This window comes from Sinocyclocheilus grahami, unplaced genomic scaffold (genome assembly GCF_001515645.1).
Source record: "Sinocyclocheilus grahami isolate Dianchi unplaced genomic scaffold, SAMN03320097.WGS_v1.1 scaffold144.1, whole genome shotgun sequence".
NCBI classification, from domain to species: domain Eukaryota; kingdom Metazoa; phylum Chordata; class Actinopteri; order Cypriniformes; family Cyprinidae; genus Sinocyclocheilus; species Sinocyclocheilus grahami.
Genome location: NW_015505323.1, coordinates 689,908 through 702,062, shown reverse-complemented (window position 1 = coordinate 702,062; position 12,155 = coordinate 689,908). Strand labels below are relative to the sequence as shown.

At 34.3% G+C, this 12,155-nt stretch overlaps 1 protein-coding gene across 1 annotated transcript in view; it reads right to left on the bottom strand.

The window, feature by feature from the left end:
* LOC107591607 (potassium voltage-gated channel subfamily KQT member 4-like) overlaps positions 1-12,155 on the bottom strand; it is a 45,294-nt gene that overhangs the window by 18,989 nt on the left and 14,150 nt on the right. Inside the window, exon 2 of the mRNA XM_016280810.1 lies at positions 525-615. Within this exon, the coding sequence (XP_016136296.1) occupies positions 525-615 (91 nt within the window). The remainder of the gene's footprint in view (positions 1-524; positions 616-12,155) is intronic.

Genomic DNA, 12,155 nt, shown 5'->3' with positions numbered 1-12,155 from the left:
AAGACAAATTTTGTCTATGGGTGAACTATGCACTTTTAAGTACATTTCATTATTTAAATATGGTAAAATGTGTTAAATGGATCTGAGAGTACTACACTTTTATTGGTAGCTGATAGCATTATCAAATTAGCCAAAATATTTAATAAATAAACATGCAAAGTGGCTGCATCTGGTCCTGCTGGTAGATGTTGGAATTACATCATCTAGGTATGAAAAAAGCCCTTTTCTCCATAAATGGCCATTCGAAAGTAGTTGTGCATTCTGAAAAATGAATCAACATATAAACTGCTAATATTTGATTATAGTAGATGTTTTGCCAGTGTCAGATGTTTTTGCGAAAGTCTTAAAAACATGAAACGGGCTTAAATTTGATGTTGGGAAGCTGCTAGAAGGGTTAGGGACTGCATATTCTCATGGTGCTATTAATCAATCAGCATTGTTATGATTGTTGTTTCCTCCAGATTGATTAGTATTGTTCGTCTGTTTAAGGTTTGTTAGAAGTTTGTGTCATTTTAACCCCTTACCAGGATGAAGAGCCCCTCGTTGGCAAATGTATGATGGTCTGGAAGGGTAGAGAAAACAGAAAGGACCAGACAGCTGAACACTAGGAGAAAACTGAAACACAAACAAACACATACAAACTAACAGATCAAAATACAATACAAAACTAGGGTGTGCTGTATTTCTTTTATCAAGTAATACTTTATCATGTAAAACACAGTTAAATTAATGCAAATTTTATAATTTTGATATTTTTAAATCTATACCTCGATACCTCAGGAAACAATAGCAAAAATAAAAAAATTAAATAAAATCAACAAACAAAAACACAAATATCACAGCAACACAGCAATGACTGACCAAAAACTCAAAAACAAACATGTGCTCTACACGTACTGATGAATATTGCCTCTGGTGGACGGAGAAACTCGCCATGGCACTGACACCCCATAATCCAAGTTGGCACTCAGCTCATACACACAGATGCTCTTAATCACTGTTGTCACAGACCCTGCTTGGAAAGCCCAGTATGCCCACTCAAAATGGAGTGGATAAAACCAGAGATTACTGCCCCACTTCCTGCCATTTCTCAGGAGAACTCAGACTCTTTGAGAAAAGGGGCCCTTTCGCAAGAAATGGTGCTCCCGGACAACTCCAAGTGCTCCCAGCTGAAACTTTGCAAAATAAAAAGCTGGATTCGCCCCACGGTTCTCAGAGAAGTTCTTGGGAGTCCGATCGGCTCCATGCAAGCAGCTGCTGCTGGGGATCATGCCAAACCCGACACATCTGGCTCACTCGCTCACATGTCCCTGTGTTACTGCTCGCTCTTACCCGCTGCCTTACTTCTCAGTTTTGCAATCTAACTGCACAAGGACAGAATGAAATTGTTCAGCTGTGCTCTTGGGTGTAATGTGATGGTTAGGAGCAACAGTGTCTTGGTAGTTAGGAAATGCAAGATGATTCAAACAGTCACAACAAAAGGACCTTGTTGCTTAATGAGGCTCATAAGGACATTTGAAATACAACTCCCGGGGCTTTTTTCACAATCAATTATTGATAGAAACGGTAAAATGCTAATTGCACAAACTCTCAGGAATGAAGAGCGTTACGAGACTGACAGATCTTAATTAGCAGCTGTATACTGATTCACTTAGAAAAGAGGAAGGAGATCAAGATAGGCAGACAGCCAGTCAACGTCTTGATCAAAATACAGTACTGTTAGATGATCATCAGCTGGCATCAGAAGAGGCTGTTAAAGGCCAAAGATAATAATACACTTTCTAAAATTTACCATGTTTACCATCCCAAAGAATGACTTAAAAAAAATTCAGCAACCTGTAATCCATGCCTTCGTGTGTTGGATGGAAAAAAGCTGCAGAAAACAAATCTATTTCATAAATCATGGGTGAGTGGAAACTAATACATGGATTATAGTGCTAATTTAACACGCACACCCTTAAGCGTATTTAATGGACTTGGTTTCTGGAAGCATTTTCCAAAGTTTTACGTTTAAACAATTTCTGAAAGGCTGAATTTTCCCCCATTTGCAGTTCAGAGTGCAAGAAAAGAACTATGACTTTAAGCAAACAATTAAAAAATAAAATGTTTTAGACATTAGTATCTTTCTGAGTATATAAAGACTAGATTGAGATATTGATGGCTCTAATAAATAATAATGCATAAATAATATTTTGGAAAACCTCTGAAGACTAAAAGGTCACTTCTTCCCTGAACCGTTTCTGCTGAGTGTGACTCATTACTGCCAAACTAATGTACTGTAGGTAAAATGATCCCTCATAAAACAACAGACTGAAAAAAATGCCAAAAACACTGAAAGCCAAGGCCCAGTTTCCCAGTCCTGAATCATCAACAATCTGACTGGATGGACTGAGGAAGAAAATGCTCAGAAACTGCTTAGCTGCCCCCAATAGGTTTCCATCAAAAATGATGAACGCAGTAAAAAATAGATACATTAGAGCATGCAAAGATCATGTGCGGCTAGCTTTTCAGCTAAGAAGCAAGTTTTAAACCCAACCTCCAAACCCAAAGTCAATCTGCCAAAAGCCGAAATCAAATTCTCAAATCAGCAGAAATGACAGTCTCATGAGGTGAAAAAAACAATACAGTGCCACGTGTGTTTGTATTTCCTGGTAAGCACATGATTTGGCTGTAAATCATGTCGATACCATTCTCTGATGGAATGCCTGTGTTGACAATTGGTCCTGGTTGAATTTTACACTGAAAAAAAGAGTTTTACTCAGAAATTGCTGTTAAATTTCACAAATTATTACAAAACCTTAAATACACGTTGAACTAAACATGAAATTGTAAACGTTGTGGCACTGTTGGGAACGCAACAAGGAAGAGAAGAAATTGTTGAATGAAGTCATTATTTTAGTTTTCTTTGTGCACAAAAAGTATTCTCATAGCTTCATAAAATTATGGTTGAACCACTGATGTCACATAGACTATTTTAACGATGTCCTTACTACCTTTCTGTGCCTTGAGCATGTCAGTTACGCTGCTGTCTATGAAGGGTCAGAAAGCTCTCGGATTTCATCAAAAATATCTTCATTTGTGTTCCGAAGATGAACGAAGGTCTTATGGGTTTGAAATTATGTTTGAAAGGGTGAGTAGTTCACTATTTTTCATTTAGTGAAAAACACAGAAGAAAAAAATAACAACACATAATATGAGGGTGAGTAAATGATGAAAGAATTCAAATTTTTTCATAAACTATTCTTTTAATTTCAGGTAAGCTGCTCAGCTTAACCAACAATTTATCCATCATCAGACATTTCATGCAGAATCCAATCAATCCATCCGTCCAGGTCTTGCACAAAGAAAAAATAAATCATAGGTAAATCTAAAAAGGCTTTAGGCCTTTTCTTTTCTTTTTTTCTTTTCTAGTTTTATAAAACTGAGTCTGGTTTATGAAATAATCCATGCAATAATGCAGCATGACACGTGAAGTATGCTGCAATGGACCCTGCTGTGGTTCTCATTAGACTAAATCTTAGGCTAAATTCATCACTTGGACTGTTAATATGCCATAAGAGCCACAGTGAGATGAAAGCAGGAGGACATAGATATGGGCCGTGTGGGTAAACAGAGGGGATGATGAATAGTGAGGGCTTTACACATTGCTGAGCTGGACTCTGTAGACTGTACACCACAAAACATCTGCACATAACGCCAGAGTCTCTGACACTAATTCAATCACGGCAGGCTGATGGACCAGGTATCAGTTACACACAGTGAGAGATAAACATTAAGCTATGCTAAGGGTGGGAGAAGGATAAATGTTTGGAAATGGAAAAAGTGGAAGGTGTCGTGATTCCCCAATGATATCTTAATGACAATATGTACATAGAATAATATGTAGATGGGTTAAAAAGCTAAACAAACAATATATAAAATCAGAGAAAGAAGAGAATAAGATTGTACCTCTAAGCAGAGGACAAAGGTGGCAGCAGTGGAAGCTCTATAAATATCCACGTGCCTTGAATTGTGACAGCCTGCAAATTTGTCCAGTACACACAACCACATTGTTAACACTGCAAGGTGTCTGTGGGGAATATAAGAAAAGGAAAGAAAGGCTGAAGACGCAAAAAAAGATGAATGTCTTGATACTGTACAATGCTTTATATAGTGCAATAACGTATGTATGGTAACGTGAACAAAAGAAAAAACCTCTAAACATCTGTCCAAGTCACCGTTAAAAATTATCACCGTTAAATGAATACCAACAATTTCCTTGATCATTGTAGTCATTTTGGCTAACTTGGTAATGTGAAATGAAAATTACTTGATCTAAAGTTTTACAATGAAGCCAGATGCATGTTAAGGACATTTAAAAGATTAAAGTTCAGTCATGTAAAGTTTTAAATAATATAAGCAAATTAATTAAACTTAAAGCCATGCAAACTGTTGACTTCAGTTTTTAAAATGAACAAATATGTGACCCTGGACCACAAAAACCAGTCATAAGATTTATACATCATATGAAACCTAAATAAATAAATAAGCTTTCCATTGATGTATGATTTGTTAGGATAGGACAATATTTGGTCGAGATACAACTATTTGAAAATCTGGAATCTGAGGGTGCAAACAAATCTAATTACTGAGAAAATCACCTTTAAAGTTGTCCAAATGAAGCTCTTAGCAATGCATATTACTCATCAAAATTGAAGTTTTGATATATTTACGGTATGAAATTTACAAAATATCTTCATGGAACATGATCTTTACTTAATATCCTAATGATTTTTGGCATAAATAAAAATCAATAATTTTGACCCCTATAATGTATTTTTGGCTATTGCTACAAACATACCCCAGCGACTTAAGACTGGTTTTGTGGTCCAGGGTCACATATAGCAAAATAATGGTATTACTGCAAAAACATGTGGGTTATGGGGCCTCCTTCACATTTCAAGTATTGAAAATTCAAAATACAGCTGTTCTAATGAGAGGTAGCATCTTGCTCAAGCATAAATAAAACACAAGACGCAGGTTTGGAAACACAAGCTCTACTAGGAAACACTGTAAAACCAAACAATCCATCCATAACACAAATCTGTTATCCATAGTCTAGAGAGCTGCCTACTAAGTTCATAATAATCCATTTAATTGTAAAGTGGAATTGGAAGTCAGTGTTTAATACTGTACACAGTTGTGAAAGATGCCAAAAAGAAGCAGAAGCAGACAACACAAGAGCTGGAAGTAAAGTGCTTCCATAGCCGCAACCAGCCTGGAAAGCATAAATCCTTAATGTAAGCTAAATAGGGTTAACACTGATACCTATCATACAAATAGAAATACTATCAGTGAAAATCAGCACAGACACATCCCAGAAGAAAGCACAGGCTCCAGCTACTGAATCATGCAAAACTGCCCTGCATGTGGAATGAGGTTATTATGAGGTCATTTAAATATTTTTAAAAGCACACTTCGCATCTGAAACGGAAACTCTAGTTATTGCTCAAGTCCTAAATTGTTTGGTTCAGTTTTATGTTTTGCTTGGCGTAAAGCAATAGTTCATGCAAAAATTTGTTCATTGTCATTGTTTACTCACACATTTTATCAGAGGAACACAAAAGTAAATTTTTTTTGGAATCATTACCACACAATCTAAGTTCATTGTGACCGTGGTCAAGTCCAAAAAGTACAAAGAACACATGAAAGAACTAAAAAGCATATGACAGCTTTGTATGGAAGCCTGTTTCTGGAATAAAATGTATTTTTCCACGGAGCATAAAATAAAAAAAAGATAATTGTGACATTTTGTCTCACACTTTGGACTTTGTTTCCTACAATTCTAAGAAATAAAGAATTGCAAGATATAAACACAGAATTCTGACTTTTTTCTCGCCATTCCTATAGCAAGACATTTCCACTGAATTCTGAGTTTACATGTCATAATTCAGTTTTTTGCTTCGGCCAAAGAATAAAAAATAAATATGGTAAGTGCTTTTATCTCACAGTTCTGAGTTTATATTCTGACTTTTTATCTTTCAGTTCTGACTAAAAAAGAAGAATTGTGAGATATTAACTCAGAATTGTGAGAAAAAAGTCAAAATTGTCACAATTCCCTTTTTTAGTTTTTTATTCTGAGGCAGAAGCAGGTTTCCATACCTGCGTGTGAGGAACAAAACAGAAAAATGTTGTTATCCCCCTTTGCTGAGGCTCGTATTCAGACTACTATGGCACTTTTATGCTGTTGTAGTGTTTTTTAGTGCAAATTCAGCTATGAGAATACATCTCTTCTGCAGTCTTTATGTAACTGGTAGATCATAAATTACTTCATTTTAATCCGATCACCGATATTCTGTTGTGTCAACTGCAAATGGCATCCATCAGTGTGTCTCCATTATTCATTCATGTCACACATCTGTTCACCAGCACACACGCACAAACCCTGTGGCCTTCTGAACACACTCAGCTATCTAGAAACTCTCATTCATGCTATATTTTGAAAGGGCACAATCACAGGCCACTGAGTCGCAGTATTGTGAGTGGGATATATGCTGAGCTTGCTGAGTGGAAAAGCAGAAGAGGAGTGAGAGATGTTAATTGGACGGCAGAAGGATGATGAGAGGCTTGACATTTACAGATAATACTGTTACCATGAGCAGACAATTAGAGAATCCTCCCCATATCCTGAACAAACTGGATGTCACACACAAAAACTTCTAACCATCCATATTACCACATCTGGAATTTTATATCGGAAAACAAGCTATTGCCATGTGAATGGTAAATATCCGATGTGGAACATAAAGAAAAAATATTAATATTTTCTTTAACTATGCACACATTTATGTCAGAAGGGTTGATTTAAAACATTCAATTTTTGTTGAAATATTTTTTATATTGGAAAATGTCACTATTTCACCATTTATTTTTGTTATTGTTACTTTTTTATTGTTACTTGTAGATAGACAGATAATCTAACAGCAAAAATAAATAACACTAGAATATTCATATATTCAAAAATGTATAAAGAATCATCATAAAACATCAAATATTAATGATTAATTAAATATTTAATAAGAAAATATTTTATATCTTAAAATTACTAAAAAAGCAAACCAATTCCATATGTATTTTGTGAAAACACACACACACAGTTCATTGCCTAGATTTCCAGTATTTATGTGCTGACATTTCACCACTCAATGCACTGCTAACGTCACTCCTAAAAGTCCAAACCCTTGCAAAATATAATGCCTTTATTTACACATGAAGTGAAGAAAAGCCGGTGCATGTGGCCCACAGCTCTGTCAAAGAAGCTTTGATTTAATGCAGACTTGTTTCTAAATATGTCCTCTTTTTCTCCCTGTCATTACTGCAGTGCTGGGACAGCCACATGCTAATATTTCAGCAGCATCCACCTGCACATTTTTCTGTTCCGTAGTTATTGATCAGATTGTAAGTTTCTGATCTAAACTACATATAAATATAATGTGTCAAGCCATGCTGAAGTCACATAACAGAACAGGTTACATGATTGTGCAACAATGAATCCAAAACAGCCTCACTGATCAAAATAAATAGCTGTCACACAGTATATTTCCTTCATATATTCATTACACTCGAAAATGGGTGCATTCAGATTCAAACAATGATTGGTAAGTTTAAAATATACTCTTTTAAGTTACTATTATCTGGACTCACCTATAGCCATGCTCACACATGGAAAGAGTCTTTGCAGAAATACTATAAAGACAAAAAAAAAGAGTCAGATAATGACTTCTATTTTTACAGTCATGAGAAGTGGTTTGATTTAAACATTAAATTAAATTTGAATTAAAACATACAAATCTCACCTCTAAACAACTGACAATGATGTAAAAAAATTGCATTATGTATTATTTATAAATGTAAAATTATTATTGCAGAACTATGCTCCCTGTGGAACAACCAAATATTTCCACTATTTGTCTGAGCATTTATTCATTACTCGAATCCACTTTGTGTGGATAAGAACCACCAATCTTTCTTTTGATTAAGAGTAACACGTTCGGCATGGAGCATGGATAATTGTTTAATAGGTGCACGGTCAAGCCGAGGTCATTGTTCGGTTAGAGAAGTGAAACTGCCACTAAATTGTCAGAAAGTGACAGAACTGTTCATTTAGTGGGAATTTCCTTTAGTGGATTATGAGATTAACAGGAACTGGCCAGTGGATTGAACAACAACAAAAGAAAGTAGTTTGACTTGTGACTGACTGGATTAAGATGTTTAAGAATTCAAGGGTGTGAGAAAAAGGAAAAGGTTACACATCTTTGGTGGTCAGTGGCAAAGCTTTTATGTGGCAGGTAATAGCTTCAACCCTATGATGCATGAATTTATTAAATTAAAATGTAAAAAAATGAATGCGCAACAGAAGACAGTAGTAAATATTCCAGAGGTACTTGTATTACTTTCTAAGTGTTAGATGAAAGTGAAAGTACTCTACCTGTTCAAAAGTTTGTGGTCAGTAAGATTTTATTTTCTGAAAGAAATTAATAGTAAGCAAGGATGCATTAAATTGATCAAAAGTGACAGTAAAGATTTTTATAATGTTTTATAATGACATTTATAATGTTACAAATTATTTCTATTTCAAATAAATGCTGTTCTTCTGAACTTTCTATTTATCAGATAATCCTGAAAAAATGTATCATGGTTTACACAAATGATTTCTATTTCAAATAAATGCTGTTCTTCTGAACTTTCTATTTATCAGATAATCCTGAAAAAATGTATCATGGTTTACACAAATGATTTCTATTTCAAATAAATGCTGTTCTTCTGAACTTTCTATTTATCAGATAATCCTGAAAAAATGTATCATGGTTTACACAAATGATTTCTATTTCAAATAAATGCTGTTCTTCTGAACTTTCTATTTATCAGATAATCCTGAAAAAATGTATCATGGTTTACACAAATAGCAAAGCAGCACGACTGTTTTCAACATTCATAATAATATAAAAACGTTGAGCACCAAACAGCATACTAGAAGGATTTCTGAAGGATCATGTGACACTGAAGACTGGAGTAATGATGCAGAAAATTCAGCTTTGCATCACAGGAATAAATTACATTTTAAAATATATTCAAATTTAAAACCAATGCATTTACATGAAAAAATATTTCACAATATGATAGTTTTTACAGTATTTTTTGATCAAATAAATGCAGCCTTGGTGAGCATAAGTGACTTTTGACTGGTAGTCTGTGTCTTAAAAAAGACACAACAACATAAAGCATATAGAATTATAGGTAAAGATCAAAGGTGTTTTGGATGTAACATCACACCCTGAATATTTAAAACAGCTTTTAAGGATCTGTTTTAGAAGCTTAAACATTCAGTATAATAAACAGTATAGGTTAGAATACTCTTTGGATGCACATATATAAATTTATTTGGTAAATGTATTTCCATAGTAGTTTATTTACATGTCTTCTTTGTCAAATAAATCTACCTCAAGTGAGTGTAACACACACACACACACACACGCATTTATGCAGTATCTTAAAATGTCCATAACACTTTTGGTGGAAAAAAAACAAAACAATCTAAAACCATTCCTATAAATTAAGTGCACCCTGAATTACATAAAAAGATTTAGCCAATCAAAGTTACACAAGCCTGATCATGGAGTGTCAGTGTCTCTGTTCAGCTGAGATGCCACAGAACCGTCCCTCTGACCCTCTGGTGGGAACGTTCTTTTGAAGACAGCCTTATTAACAGACAAGTGATGGGAGCATCTGGCGGCAAAGAAGAGACGTTTATAGAGCACGCCAAATGCTATCTCACCATTACGCTTATCATTCAAAGTACTATTTACAAGATCAGCGGGCTACCATCTTTGAACAAGACTTCAAACATGAACCTTCTGGTTCGTCTAAACAACTGCTGTGGCACGCGAGAGTGTAATCAAGGGTGCAGCACCTTGTCAACGCTGCTGAAACTGACACAAAACACAGTGCAGAGACTCCACCACTGCTGTCTCATCACTACCTGGAATTTCTGATACAGTTAGTTTATGCAGCAAACACATGTTAGATACATAACATTCCCCCACCTAACCTAACCGAGATGTCTGAACAAAGTAGGAAAGTAAGACTGAACTTTTTTTTTTTTTTAACTTTTATCAGCAATGATATTTTACTATTAATATTTTTTAAAAGTGACATTTACAATGTTACAAAAGATTTCTATTTTAAACAAATGCACATTTTTTAAGTAAATTTCTAATCTATAAGAATCCTGAAAAAAATATATAATGGTTTCCACAAAAATATTAAGTAGCATAACTGTTTTCAACATTGATAATAAGAAGAAAGAAATAACAAAGAAAGTAGAAAGACTGACATAATGGCTGCTGGAAATTCAGTTTCACCCAAAAAATTAATGAATAAATAAATAAATAACTTTTAAAAATAAAAAAATTCTAATTATTACTATTACTATATTTACTATATTTTTTATCAAACTGAAGCAGCCTTGGTGAGCATATGAGACTTCTTTCAAAAACATTTTACAAAATCGTACCTATCTTTTGAAAGGTAGTGTATTGATACCATTTAAATATTGTTTATATACATAGATATATTAAGAGGAAGCAAAGTTATGCACTGCAAAAAATGCTTTTCTTACTTAGATTTTTTGTCTTATTTCCAACCAAAATATCTAAAAATTCTTAAATCAAGAAGGATTTTCTAGACAAGTAAAAATGATTGTCTTGTTTTCAGAAAAACCAAGTCAAAATTAAGTGAGTCTTTGCTTAGAACAAGCAAAATAATCTGAGAATGGGGTAAACAAAATAATCTTGTTTTTTGTTTGAAATAAGATTATTTTGCTTACCCCATTGACAGATTCTTTTGCTTGTTCTAAGCAAAGACTCACTTAATTTTGACTTGGTTTTTCTGAAAACAAGACAATAATTTTTACTTGTCTAGAAAATCCTTCTTGATGTAAGATTTTTTTGATATTTTGTCTGGAAATAAGACTAAAAATCTAAGTAAGAAAAGCATTTTTTGCAGTGTGAAAAAAGAGTGAGGCTGAATGCAGATAATGCTGCTCTGAATGATCTATTTATTTTGACTGTAGAGAGACACAGCAAGAAACACCAAGATCATCTGTGAATTCTTCTCATTCATCATATGACATCTTGCAGGAAACAGAGCCAAGATAAGACCATCCAGGCCAGCAGATGCTAGGAAGCTTTTGTAGTTTCACAAAGAAAAACATGCACAGTATCACACATACACAGATATACACACACGCATACTGTACACACACCTACTTGGATCTGTCAGGCCTAATAAATAACTTGCAAAAACGTTACATCATTATTACGTATCCAAGTACACACTCAGTGCAGCTGTATACATAACTAACAACTCAGAGAAAACACATGAACAATATTCCAAAATAAAAACTATTATTTCATAGAAAATAAAGCTAATATCTTTGATGACAGGGGGGAAAAATCACTATTATTCATTAAGATTTACAATGAATAATTTTATTTATAGTAGATAAATTAGTCTACAAACACTTGCGAATAAAGCCATAAATATATATACACACTCAGTCCAATACTCTCATTTTAGCAAAACATTTTAATCTCTAATATTATTTTGTAATTTACTTGAGAGATGAAAAGTGTTGACTAATGTCAGTCTTTAACTGTAAAAGTGCAAAGATAATCAAAATGACCAAAAAGTAGGCGATGAATGGGGGCAGACTGAATCTCCATATTCAGAATTTTAAAGGGGTCATATGATGCGATTTCAATTTTTCCTTTCTCTTTGGAGTGTTACAAGCTCTTGGTGCATAAAGAAGATCTGTAAAGTTGCAAAGACTAAAGTCTCAAATCCAAAGAGATATTCTTTATAAAAGTTAAGAGTCAACCACGCCCCCCTAAAACACCTCGTTCTAACACGCCCCCATATATCTACATCACTATGACTTAGATATTTGCATAACGCCGCCCAAATGTTCACGCAAAGAAAGAAGGCGTAACTAAGTTTTTATATTTAAAGAATTTGCCACTGACGATTCAAACGCAAGTTTTTTGAGCAGTGTAGAGTAGCGCTTGTTGTTTGTCATTTCTCTGATCACAAATGCAGACAGGGTTTTATGTTTACGC